We start from the raw sequence: 14,587 nt of genomic DNA on the forward strand, positions 1-14,587 counted from the left end.
ATTGATGCTTTTGAACTGTGGTGTTGGAGAAGACTCTTGAGAGTCTCTTGAACTGCAAGGAGATCCAACCAGTCCATCCTAAAGGAGATCAGTCCTGGGTGTTCTTTGGAAGGACTGATGCTGAAGCTGAAGCTCCAATACTTTGGCCACCTGATATGAAGAGCTGACTCATTGGAAAAGACCCTGATGCTGGGAGGGATTGAGGGCAGGAGGGGAAGAGAACGACAGAGGATGAGATGGCTGAATGGCATCACCAACTCGATGGACATGAATTTGGGTAAACTCCGGGTGTTGGTGACGGACAGGGAGGCCTGGCATGCTGCATTTCACGGGGTAGCAAAGAGTTGGACACAACTGAGTGACTGAGCTGAACTGAGTCACTGGAAAAGACCCTGATGCTGGGAAAGATTGGAGGTGGGAGGAGAAGAGAACAACAGAGGATGAGATGGTTGGATGGCATCACTGACTCAATGAACATGAGTTTGAGTAAGCTCTGGGAGTTGGTGATAGACAGGGAAGCTTGGCATGCTGCAGTCCGTGGGGACACAAAGAGTCAGACACGACTGAGCTACTGAGCTGAACTGAGTTTACAAATTTAGTTCTATGATCCATTTTGATGATTGTAATTCCTGTGTGATATAAAAGTTAAAGTTCTTTTCTTCCTTTTTCTCCCTGGAGATCTGGTCATTCCAGCACCATTTATTGCAAGGTTTTCATTTCTCATTGAATTACATGAGCATTTTTGCCAAGTATCAATTGATCAATATATGTGTTAACTGATTTTTGAACTCTTGATTCTGTTTTACTCATCTATGTGTGTGCTAAATCATGTCAGTGGTGTCTTATTCTTTGTGACCCCATGGACTGTATCCCACTAGGCTCTTCTGTCCATGGGATTCTCCAGACAAGAATACTGGAGTAGGTTGCCATGCCCTCCTCCAGGGGATCTTCCCAACCCATGGCTCAAACCCATGTCTCCTGTATTGCAGGTGGATTCTTTATGGTCTGAGCCACCAGGGAAGCCCAGAATAAGTCTTGAAATTAGGTAGTTTAAGTCTCTAAATTTGTTTTTCTTTTTAAAATTGTAATAAATAATTGAGGTTCATATAAACTTCACTTAAGTTTTAGTATCAGCATGAAATTTTCTAACAACAACAACAACAAAAACTTCTGGGGCTTGTTAAAGAAATTTTTTAGTTTGAAGTACTTCTGAATTTACAGAAAAGTTATAGATAAATAGTACAGTAAGGTTTCCTTATATACCTTACCAAGTTTCTCATGATGTTACTATGATGCATTTGTCAAAACTAAGAAATCTGTATTGTCAAATTCCTGTAAATTAATCTGAACTCTATACTTTATTTGGATTTCATTAGTTTTCCATGAAGGTCCTTATTCTGTTTCAGGATCCAATCCAGAATACACCACGTTCTTTTTTTTTTTTTTTTTATCATGTCTCCTTAGTTTTCTCTTATCTGTGATGATTTATTAATCTTTTCTTACTTTTTATAACAGTTTTGCAGAGCATTAGTTAGGGCTTCTGTTAGAAGTCAGTCAGTTCAGGTTTGTCTGATTACACTGGAATTATTTGGGGGTGGTGGAGAAGGATAACAGAGAGATGAATGTCCTTCTCATTACATCAGAGTAAATACTATCCACATGTCTGATCATTGGTATGTTACCCTTGGCCCCTTGATCATGGTGTTACAGTTGACCCTTGAACAACACTGGCATTGTGGGCATAACCTTCCCTGCAGTTGAAAATCCAAGTATAATTTATAGTCTGCCCTTTGTGTTTGTGGTTCCTCTGTATCCATGAATGTGAATCCATGGATGATTCGACCAACCGGGAATCATGGGGTACTATATATATAACTTTGCTAGCGTGTGAGATGTATGCTAGTCAGAACATTCTTTGGCATCACCCTTCTTTGGGATTAGAATGAAAACTGACTTTTCTCATTTCTGTGGCCACTGCTGAGTTTTCCAAATTTGCTAGCATATTGAGTGCAGCACTTCAATAGCATCATCTTTTGGGATTTTAAGTAGCTCAGCTGGAATTCCTTCAGCTCCTCTAGCTTTGTTTGTAGTGATGCTTCCTAAGGCCCACTTGACTTCACACTCCAGAATGTCTGGTTCTAGGTGAGTGATCACACCATCGTGGTTATCTGGGTCATTAAGATCTTTTTTGTACAGTTCTTCTGTGTGTTCTTGCCACCTCTTCTTAATATCTTCTTCTTCTGTTAGGTTTATACCATTTCTGTCCTTTATCATGTTCATCCTTACATGAAATTTCCCTTGATACCTCCAATTTTCTTGAAGATACCTCTAATCTTTCCCATTCTATTTTTTTCCTCTATTTCTTTGGGTTGTTTACTTAAGAAGGACTTTTTATCTCTCCTTGCCCTCCTTTGGAACTCTGAATTCAGTTGGGCATATCTTTCCCTTTCGCCCTTGCCTTTCATTTCTCTTCTTTCCTCAGCTATTTGTGAAGCCTCCTCAGACAACCACTTTGCCTTCTTGCATTTCATTTTCTTGGGGATGATTTTGGTCACTGTCTGCTGTACAATGTTACAAACCTCCATCGGTAGTTCCCCAGGCTTCTGTCTACCAGATCTAATCTCTTGAATCTATTTATCACCTTCCCTGTCTAATCACAAGTTATTTGACTTATAATATTGTAAATCAATTATATATCAATAAATATAAATACATAGATGAGGGGAAAAGACATGAATATATAATTCTCAAAGCGAAAAAAAAGGTGTAAAGTGGCCCTTAAATGTACAGAGATGTTCAACTTCACTCATAATAAGAGAAATACAAATTGAAGCTATTCCAAGGTACAATTACCCACCCAATAGATTGACAAAAGCTCAAAAGCTTGAGTTAAAAATCCAATCTTCTTGTCAAGGCTGTGAGTAAACAGACAGTGTCATATATTGTTGGTATCCAGGCAAACAGTACAACCTTAACAGGGATATGTGAAAATAATTGGGGCAGGAAGACTGAAAAGTGACCCCCACCTGCTGGTGCTCATCTTTTTTAATTCCCGACTTTTGAATGTGCCTGGGACCTATGACTTGCTTCTAACCAACAGGCGTCACTCCTGTAATGATGGTACATTATGAGGGGCTCCATTTAGAGCCTACTTGCTCAATTCTGCCAACATAGTGAGTTAAAGTGGATGTAGATACTTTTGCAGTCAGGCCCTAGAGGATGAGAGCAAAACCCAGCAGACCTCCTGGTTACCGCTTCGTAAGACCCTACTTAGAGAACTGGGCTTCCCAGGTGGTAAAGAACCCACCTGTCAATGCAGGAGACATAAAAGATGTGGTTCAATCCCTGGGTCGGGAAGATCCTCTGGAGGAGGGCCTGGCAACCCACTCCAGTATTCTTGCCTGGAGAATCCCAGGGACAGAGGAGCCTGGGGGCTACAGTCCACAGTGTCGCACAGAGTTGAACACAACTCCAGGCGAGAGTGCTGGAGTGGGGTGCCATTGCCTTCTCTGTCTGGCCCCTAGAAACTATGAAATAATCAATGTGTGTTTTTTCAAGTACCTAAAAAGTAATTCATTTTTCCTAAATTATAATGCCAAATCATAGCAGTCAAATAGAAAAATGACATATTATTTGAAAATAGTGTAGCCTGAAACCAATCATAATAGTTAAAGTACTGTTAAAATTCCACACTCTTTGATGGCAGTAGAGCAGTTAACTTCTCTGGATCTTCCCTTCTGTTTCTACAGATGTTCAAGTCACTTTCACAAAGACTCTTATTTTATTTTCCTAAAAAAAATCTATGAAGTTGAGAATATCAATGTCAGTTTGAAATTAAAATCAAATTAAGAGCAATTAAAGAATTTACCCCAAAGTGAAAAGTCCTTTACATGGCAAGCCTGAATTTCAGGCCTAGTTTGTGTGATCCCTTTATGCATGATGCCTTCCAAATTTCTTGTCTGTTTATTTGGTTAGCCAGGAGGAGCTTACCCAGTCTTACATCTTTAATACATTCTCTGGCATGCTAGAGTTTTGTTTACATACTAAGAATAAACCATGGAATAAGATCAAAGGTAAATTATAGTATTTAATAACAAAGTAAGGATCTTCTTCAAAATTAAATTATATTTTCATGGTCACACACCTTCCACCAGATTTTGAGGGTTGCCATGGTCACATACTAAATTACACCTCATGCTTTCATTTTTGTGGGTAAGTACCAAAGACCATCACATGAAAGGAAATACACATGCAATGCAAGTTTCACATCTCTGTTTTTGGTTAAATTTGCTTTTTAAAAATAACTGGTTTGCTGTAGAATAAATAATCTTTGACATTAGCTACAGAGACTGGATTGAGGAATAATGTTTAGCATGACATTTTCTATTTATCTTATATCAGGAAGGAATTAATAATTTAATAGCAAAGTGATAGATTAGAGGTAGAGACATGCTACATGCCTTTTTCCCCATCAGCCAAACATACTGGTGTATGCCAGGATCTCCAGGTCATGAAAGGAATCAAGTGATGAAGTTAAGTTCTGGATACAAATACTGAATTTCATACAGTAGTTGTGTGTAGCATTGGAAAATTTTATGGATGATAACTAAGCAGAAATCATCCTTTCGTTTCTCAATGAAACATTATTAAAACAGTGAAGAGATCATTCCTAGGTCAAGATTACTGGCCATCATCTGGTCGTAATTACCCTGCATAATCTTTCAACAGCATTTGCAATAGTTCTGTCCACAAATGCTCTATCCCATTTCCTTTTACAAATAGCTCTATCCACAAATAACTCTATCCCATTTCCATTATCTTCCCAAAATTGAGCATTTGAGAATAAATCATCCATTTCTCCTACCTTGATGTGCTCCAGCAGTTATACAAATAGTCATTTTATGTTCAGCACAATTCTAAGCATTCTGGGTGATTAAAAAAAACACATTCTATAGGATGTGTTTCTATCCTTTAAAGAATGTGCAAGCCAGGAAACCAGTGCTTTATGAAATGAGACACTTGCTGAACAGTCTGGCCCTTATAAAACTCAGTACCAAGTGCAGAGCCAGACAAAGCCATTGTGGTTCCCTAGAGACCAGTGGGTGAGTGCAGAAAGGGTATAGAGCCTCTTCCTTAAGACCTGGGTTAGAATCACTGTGGTTCTCAAACTGTGGTTGCAAGACCAGCAGTATCAGAGCCTGTTGAATTAGAAACTCTGGAGTGGGGTCCACCATCTGCAGTTTATCTAACCCTCCAGATGATTCTGATACAGCTAGAGTTGGATAATCTCTGCTATACATTATAAAGAGTAGATGCTGTTTTATTCATATGATTCTGTATCCTTCTGATTATCACTCTTAACAAGAAGTACAAAGAATAAGAAGAAATTAAATTTTCAAATAATTGTGAAACTTCATTATTGATGTATGTTGCTGATGGTGACTTTTTAAAAAAATACCTCTTAATCAGAGTAACATATTAAGATAGATTTAATGATCAAAGTAATCAAAGGGGAGGTCTTTACCAACCAAAGTGGTCATGTAATACCAAATTAGTTGTTCCCACTGTTGGACAAACCTGTATGCAAGACAAGAAGCAACAGTTAGAACTGGACATGAAACAATGGACTGGTTCAAAATTGGGAAAGGAATACGTCAAGGCTATATATTGTCACCCTGCTTATTTAACTTATTTGCAGAGTACAACATGCAAAATGCTAGGCTGGATGAATCATAAGCTGGAATCAAGATCACTGGGAGAAATATCAATAACCTCAGATATGCAGATGACACCACTGTTATGGCAGAAGACGAAGAAGAACAAAAGAGCCTCTTAAGGAAGGTGAAAGAGGAGAGTGAAAAGCTGTCTTAAAACTCAGCATTCAAAAAACTAAGATCATGGCATCTGATTCCATCACTTCATGGCAAATAGATGGCGAAAAAGTGGAAACAGTGACAGATTTTGTTTTCTTGGGCTCCAGAATCACTGCGGATGGTAACTGCAGCCAGGAAATTAAAAGATGCTTGCTCCTTGGAAGAAAAGTGCTAAAAAGCAGAGATATTACTTTGCCAACAGAGGCCCATCTAGTCAAAACTATGGTTTTTCCATCAGTCATGTAAGGATGCAAGAGTTGGACTGTAAAGGTGGCTGAGCAGTGAGGAATTCATGGTTTTGAACTGTGGTGCTGAAGAAGACTCTTGAGTGTCTCTTGGACTGCAAGGAGATCCAACCAGTTAATTCTAAAGGAAATCAAACCTGAATATTCATTAGAAGGACTGATGCTGAAGCTGAAGCTCCAATACTTTGGCCACCTGATGGGAAAAGCCTCCTCTTTGGAAAAGACCCTGATGCTGGGAAATACTGAAGGCAGGAGGAGAGGGGATGACAGAGAACGAGATGGTTGGATGGCATCACCAACTCAGTGAATACGTTGTTTTTGTTGTTCACTCAGTTATCTCTGACTCTTTGCGATGCCAGGCTTCCCTGTCCTTCACCATCTCCCAGAGTTTGCTCAGACTCATGTCCATTGAGTCGGTTGGCCAAAGTATTGGAGTTTCAGCTTCTCTGGGAAATGATGAAGTATAGGGAAATCTGGCATATTGCAGTCCAGGGGGGTGCAAAGATTTGGACGTGACTGAGCAACTGAGCAACAACTGTTGGACAGCTCTCCTGCCCTCTTTAATTTATATACAGATGATCTAAACTACGGATTTGCTTCACTATGACAATCACATATGATAATACCTGGAGGTGGTGGAAGTTAAGTTACCTAATGACTCACAAGTCTTCCATGGTTCTCAAATCATCAGAATTAGCTGTTCACATAAATTGCTGGGCCCCACCATCCAGAATTTCTGACTCAGTGGATTTGTAGCAGGGCCTGAAATTTTGCATTTTGGAGAAGTTCCCAAGTGAGATGAAGCTGACCTGGCTTGAGTAGGGACCATCCTTGAGAACCAGTGACACGGGTGGTTCCTCCTGATGTGATCAAATTGGGTCCTGCTGCTCAACTTTTACAAAATCAATACTGACAAATGTTGGTGGAGAGGAAAGTTGCCTTTAATCAGAATGCCAGCTGCCTGGGGAGAAGGTGAACTTGTGTCTTCCAAAAACATCTCCGAAGAGTCTGCTCAGCCATGAAAGCTTAGTAATATCAGTTAATCACTGGGATGGGGCTCAGAGTCCTTGCCCTGCCCCCTACGTGCCAGCTTGGGTGCAGGCTTGTCGACTCCTCATAATGTTTCTTTAGATCTTGTCTGGTTCCCAAAGTTTGTTTGGAAGGTTACTGAACCAGAAGCTGGGGAAGGTATCTGATCATCTGTTAAATGCTTATTCTTCACTTCTATTATACTTCTTTAATCTCCAGAAAGAATCAAAAAGTTAGGCAAAATATTGTGTGATCTAAAGATCTGAAAAGTGTGTCAGGACTGGAGATAAGTAGAACAGAGGGTGCCTGGTTTAAGGTTAGTGTCAAGACAAAGGGACATCTTGCTGAGAGCTCCTTCCTACAGAGAGCTTTTTCCTGCCCAAAGCTGCAGTACTGATCCTCCAGTATCAAAATTTGACAGAGTTCTTGTCTCTAATTTTTCAGGCTCTTGAACTTGTAGCTTTTGTGAATCTGACATCCATTTTCACTTCTCTTTGATATTTTTATAAACTTATCTGTAGAAATGTTGGGTCAGTAGGACCTCCCTGACCACTAGTTTGGTTAATTTACAGGAAAACATTATCTTTTGCCCCCTTCTATTCTCAACTGTCATATAGTGTTTGCAAATAAAACTGGAACAGATGAAATATTTGGCTTTAGTTGGTATTTCACTGTGCTAATGAAATGCAAGGATTCATAAAAGTGGGGTAAGCACTGTTTATATAATGTGATATGGTTGGATTTTTTTCTAAGGGTGATTGTGTTAGCCAAGTGTTATTGGTTCTCCCCTCTGTGGTTCATTTTTTACAATTTGGGGAGTTCATTTGGATATGAAACTATGGAAAATGGTGTTGACACATGCTTTAATACATGTATTCTGAGACTTCCCCCCCCCCCCACCTTTTAAACTTACCTGAACTCAGATATGTGAGTTATTTACAAGAAAAATATTTTCATTTTGGTTTTACTTTCTCCTTTGCTCTCATGTTGAATGAAATGTTCTCTCTGGGACAATTGATGTGAGGCATAATTGTTTGCAGAGAACTTTGCTTGTTAAGACATAATATTTGCCAAACAGACATACAACCTCATGGCTCTTTATGACCGATAGGTTTTAAGAAACCTAAAGCATCTATTTCAAGGGACTCTTCCCAACTGCCCTGTATTTTTGTCCAGACAGTTTAATGGCCATGTTGATCTGTGGATATTATACATTTTAGGATTAAATTCAGCTAATACTTATTTTTTTTAGTAAGCATAATGTCATGATATGTTTTTACATGCTAGCAATGAATTCATTTGGGAAAAACTTATAGCGTGCCAGAAAGTGGATGTAAGATAAGGTGCATAAATAATTTGAGCAGAATAATTTAAAGATATATAACTGAAAACTATTATAATTTCAACAGCTACCTAAAATACACGTTTTATATGTTTATTTTAAACTAATACCAGATTAAAGTGCTGAATAATTTCAAGTAATAACCTATAGTAACTACATTCTTAATGAAAGCTTTGTTTTGATTTTAAAATGCAACTCTTGAGAGGTAAGGTCACATATCTGATAGGGTGATCAATTTTTTTTTTTTTTTTTAGGATGATCAATTTTAAAGTAAAAGTAAAACTATGGAAAGGACTGATATAAATATAAGTCACATTTACTTTGAAGACAGAATCATCCTGTTCTCATAAGAATGAGTATACAAATATACATGTATATCTTATGTATTCTCATAAGAATGAGTATACGTTATCTTATAACTACTCAGTTATCTTCTGTCATTTATAGGTTTGATGTTTATATAGTCACCTTATGGATTTCAGAATGAGTTATTTGATGTCAGGAAAAGTTGACATCAATAATCCAGACAACAGGACCTACTGTATAGCAAAAGGAGCTATATTCAATATCTTGTAATAAACTATAATGGAAAAAATCCTCGAAAACTATATATACATGTATGTATGTATACATATAGGCTTCCCTTGTAGCTCAGACGGTAAAGCGTCTGCCTACAATGCGGGAGACCCGGGTTCGATCCCTGGGTCGGGAAGATCCACTGGAGAAAGAAATGGCAACCCGCTCCAGTACTGTTTCCTGGAAAATCCCATGGATGGAGGAGCCTGGTAGGCTACAGTTCATGGGGTCGCAAAGAGCCGGACACGACTGAGCGCCTTCAGTTCGCTTCACTTCATACATTCACGTATACATACATATACAACTGTACACATATGCCTGAACGTGTATGTGTGACTGAACCACTTTGGTGGACACCTGAAACTAATGCAAGATTGTAAATTAACTACACTTGAATTATTTTGCATGAGGAAAGAAACCCAGGGGTAGTTTTACTTTTTTGTATCTAACGTGTTTCAGTATGTATGTGCTGTGCGCTTAGTTTCTCGGTCGGGTCCAACTCTTGGCAACCCCATAGCCTGCTGGTCTACTCTGTCCAGGCCAGAATACTGGAGGGGGCTGCCATGCCCTCTCCAGAGGATCTTCCCAACCCAGGGGTCGAACTCAGGTCTCCCGCATTGCAGGCAGATTCTTTACCAACTGAGCCCCTGGGGAAGCTGGTAATGTTGCATATCTGTAATGTCACATATTACTATTTTAGTGAGCACACCTGCAAATGGGATTCTCTGTTTCTTTTTATCATTAAAAGGGAGAAGCAGGACCTCCAGGTGCTCCGGGGCAGGATGGATCTCGAGGAGAACCTGTGAGTACCTTCTGGATTCAGTTCTAAAGGATGGCGTTCTTCACCCGTCATGAAATCGTTTGACTATTTAAGTTCTCCTCTTGCCTCCCAGATGTTGTAGGAACTGTGGAATGCTATAAAGTATTAAAATATTCTACCTTCTTTTACAAACTGAGTAAGGCTTTGCTAACAGAAAATTTATGTACTGAATGGATCTAAGTCACACAAATGACAAGCAGGTGCTTGACATGACAAGGAATCATGGCAGTGGACAGTGAAGGTATTTGGTTTAATCTCTCCTCCTAAACCAGCAGACAGAAAACTGGGAGTTACAGAGTGGAACTTCATCCCCTCCTCTGCCCCATGCCATCGGTTCAGAGAAGGCAAGAAAAGATCACTTAATCCCTTTCCTCTGACTCCTTGGTCATTCCTGCTGACTGGTGGGGAGGAAGCAAGGTTTGCTGCACCAAGAGATATACTCTGTTGGGAAAGCAATTAGTAGATTAAATATCTAAAGTTTGCCCATATTATCTGGATATAATTCTTCTGGTCTGTATTCTTTTCCAATTAAGAATGTATATCATTATGTTATTCTGTTATTTTGCCAGTCACTGAAACTTTGGTTTTTAGAAATATATACCATGAAGATTGATCTTTACCAAAGATCAAATATTTTTTTGTGTGTGAAAAACTTTGAAAAACAGGAAAAAAAAATTGTATTAGATTTTGTGATGCAAATGAATGAAGACTCTTCTGTTGTGTGTGATGCTGGTTTTAAGTATTTGTGATGAAGCTTTGGGCCCCACTAAAAGGAATATGTTCACTTTATTTGTTCTATAAATGTGGTAGCCAAGAAAATTAGTGGTGCTTAAGTAGGAAGGACAGAGCGCTTATATAAACATTTTAAAGCTAATTAAACACAGCTTGTAGAAGCAGAATGGTGATTCATCCCTGCAAGCAGATTGATAAATATGAATACTAACTCTTGGAATTAAAACTGAGGATAAAAGGTATATTTTACTGGGAAATGATGATATTGCTTTAAAGTACAATTGAATGCACAGGCCTGTTCTTTGAAACTTAAAGGCTGGTATTGATCAATCCTAAGAGTTCTTTAGTCCTAAGGGTAATTTACTTTCTGAGTGGCAAATGATTCTCAGTTAACTTCAATCCAGGTAACAAACTCAGTTCTACTACTTGCTGGATTTATTAGCATTTGTTTCAACCATGTATCACTGTGTTTAAGAGTTACAATCTTTTAGTCATTCATGCAGTAAGCATCTACTGTCTGCTTTGTGCCAGACATTATATTGATTGAGGAGAAAATGAAGACGAATTTGTCATGGTAGTGCCCTCAAGAAATCATATGAGCCAATAGACAAAAACATTGTATAAAATGTTCTGGAGTGAGACACGAAGTGGGGACGGAGGAGGCTTGCAAAGTTGGCAGAGATGTATATGATGCTAAATGAGCTTTAGGACATCACTGAAAAGGACACACTTTTTTAATAACCATTTTTTGAGATATGATTCACATACTACTGTATAAAATTTATCTATTTAAAGAGTATAAGGATCCATTCTTAAGCAAGATGCTCTCTTGGCCAAATTCTGGAGGATAAATAAGAGTTGTTTAGTTGTTTGGCCTCCTAAGGAAGCAACCTGTAACATGTTCCAAAATATGAGAAAACTGATGTTAGTTGACTGCTTAGCACATATGGAGGGGATGGGATAGAAATAATAAATGAGGTTGCGGACTTCCCTTGCGGCTCAGCTGGTAAAGAATCCTTCTGCAATGCGGGAGACCTGGGTTCGATCCCTGGGTTGGGAAGAGCCCCTGGAGAAGGGAAAGGCCACCCACTCCAGTATTCTGGCCTGGAGAATTCCATGGACTGTATAGTCCATGGGGTCACAGAGAGTCAGATACAACTGAGCGACTTTCACTTTCACTTTGCAGGGATAGGTAGAGGCCAAATCAAGACGTTGTATGTCTGTGCTATTTGGACTTAAATCTGAGACTTGTCGTGATCATTCAAATGTCCTAAGGAGGGAAGCAAGGTGTTCAGTGACATTTTAGGAATGTCACTCCGACAGCAGAAGGAGAATGGGAAGTGGGCTGAGGTGGAGGGCAGAGCATGGCAGGAGGCCAGCTGAGCCCTACGGCCCCACCTCCCACTGAAGCAGGGTCATTCAGAGTTGGGAGAGGCAGAGGGCTTCTAATTTGAAATGAACTAAAAAAGCATCAACAATGCCCAGGGGTCAATTGGATGTGAGCAGTATGAGAAAGGATGGCTTTCAAAGTCTTACCTCACAGATGGAGGCACAGGAAGACCAAGCAATGAACAGGAAGTAGAGTCAAGAATGATTTATTTCAGCTGGGGAGGTGATCCTATGATATTTTCAAATGGGACAGTAGCAAAGCCATTTAAATAAGAGGCCCATGATTTGCATAATTAGCATAGATATAGAAAATGGGGACTAATGTAATTCCAATAAGAAAAAGTAGGTCAAATTCAAGGCAGTTTTAGAAGAATTTCTATGACTACTAGGTATAGTAGATTGAAATGTGTTCCCCGCCAGGATACCAGATCTTAATAACTAAAACATGTAGCTGTTATTGTATCTGAATAACAGGGTCTTGCAGGTGTGATTAAATTAAGGATCTTGTGATGTGGTCTATCCTGGCTTGTCTGAAGGGAAGCGGATCTAATCAGTTAAGAGCAGAACTGAAGTTTCTCAAGGGAGACAGTGATATTGGAGTGATGGGGCCGCAAACCCAAGGGATGCTGGCAGAAGGCAAGAAGAAGCAAGGGATGGATTCTCCCCTGGGGCCTCTGGGGGAGTGCAGACTTCCAGTCTCTATAACTGTGAGAGAATAGCATTCTGTTGCTTTAAGCTACCAAGTTTGTGATAAATTTTTATAGCAGCCATCAGAGATGAGTACGCTAGTCTAATCTTTAACCACCATTTATGTCACAAATCTATGTAAATAGCCCATACTGATACACACCAAACTCTTCATAGCACATGTATTGATTAAAAATATTTGGGTTCAAAGCAAGTAGATAGACAGGTTTAAATGACAATTTGGTTAAAAGCAAAGCTCTTCAATCATTAGCATTTTCTGAGTCATCAATTTTGTTAAACTCTCATGTGTTTTGCAAAACTTCTTTTGTCCACTTCATATTTTTCTACATTTTTGCATTACTTTGTTTAGTAACTTTCATCCCATCTGTCTGCTCTGTACTATTCATCCTATTGCAAAATTGAAATAACTTAAATGTCTGATACATTATTGTGTATGTAAAGCATAGTATAAAAATATAATATTCTATGTTTACATAAAATATAATGGCTTCCCTGGTAGCTCAGCTGGTAAAGAATCTGCTTGCAATGCAGGAGACCCCGGTTCAATTCCTAGGTTGGGGTGGTCTGCTGGAGAAGGTATAGGCTACCCACTCAAGTATTCTTGGGCTTCCCTGGTGGCTTAGCTGGTAAAGAATCTGCCTACAGTGTGGGAGATCTGGGTTTGATCCTTGGGTTGGGAAGATCCCTTGGAACATAATAAAGTCTGATACTTTATTATGTATGTAAGCCATAATATAAAAATATAATATTCTATGTTTATAGAGAATATAATACTCTCTGAATATGTGTGCATAAGGAAGAATCTACATGACAAAAGTTTGGTTTAATCACGTTTTGGTTACTTTGCTTATTTTTCCTCCCCAGTTTGCATTTTGATTCCTGCTTTTTGCTTGTCTGTGTTTTATTTATTCCTGTGAGCATGATATGGTTTTTGTAATACATTATAAAAAAAACAAGGCCTGGCTTTTGTGTGTTTTGCAATGTTTCTTTGTTTTTCAAACATATTAAGTTTGTCAGGTTGTATTTTCATTTTTGTGCCAAGGAATGGCACAAAATCAGATTGCTTCAAGGAATTTTCAGTTGTTGGAAATGTGTTTTCTTAACTTCTTACTAAATCACTCTGATTTTACCTTGTGCAGTTAGGTGGATGGGGAGATAGGGCAGTATGGGAACAGCATCATTCCAAATGTACTTGTAGTTAACACAGTAACTGTGCACATTCATTTTTTACCAAATTGGCTTTTAGATCAAATTATCTTGTCAGTCAGCTGCTTGGCTTTTGGTGACCAAGTTACCTGAACTGTCATCTTTTCCCCCACTGTTCATCATAGCTGTTCTGAGCAGGTTGGAGCTCAGCAGTGTCTTGTGTTTATCATAACTTTTCTTCTCAAGTGTCAGATCCTTCACATCCTTAGTTCTCTGATCACCAGCCCACCCACTGCGCACAGGGCGCAATGTCTCTTGGTGAGGACTCGCAGGCAGGACTTGGGTTCCACTCTTTGCACTAAGATCCCTGGAGCCCCACAAGGATGAAAGGATGCCATACTTCCTGGGTCTATGGAGGTGAGCACATCTTTCTTTGTTAAGAATGCCTTAAGTCATTTTATTTTGCATATACTTGCCATATCATTTTTTCAGAGATGAAGGTGTGGGGATCTCTGTATTGTATTGGAGGACATTGACTCATAGAGGCTTTTGTTTCATTTCCTCGTACTTATGAATTCTTGCTAAACCACATCTCATGCTTCTCTTTATAGTGTGTGTTAACTGCTGAGGTGGTCTGAGGTATCATTTACTTAAGAGACAAGTAGGTTTTCTGTTTCATCACCTTTTCTGTGGTGCAATTATTTGACATGCCACCTTATGCACAGAG

At 39.1% G+C, this 14,587-nt stretch overlaps 1 protein-coding gene across 3 annotated transcripts in view; it reads left to right on the forward strand.

Annotated features, from left to right (window-relative positions):
- Nucleotides 1-14,587, forward strand: part of COL21A1 (collagen type XXI alpha 1 chain) — a 213,473-nt gene that overhangs the window by 155,025 nt on the left and 43,861 nt on the right. For 2 of the 3 annotated variants that reach the window (XM_065912290.1, XM_065912289.1), the window contains one exon: nucleotides 9,814-9,867. In XM_065912290.1, the coding sequence (XP_065768362.1) occupies nucleotides 9,814-9,867 (54 nt within the window). Of the gene's footprint in view, nucleotides 1-9,813; nucleotides 9,868-14,587 lie in introns of those variants that run through there. The other variant, XM_065912291.1, reaches the window with a different exon arrangement.

Source organism: Muntiacus reevesi, chromosome 20, assembly GCF_963930625.1.
Source record: "Muntiacus reevesi chromosome 20, mMunRee1.1, whole genome shotgun sequence".
Lineage (NCBI taxonomy): Eukaryota > Metazoa > Chordata > Mammalia > Artiodactyla > Cervidae > Muntiacus > Muntiacus reevesi.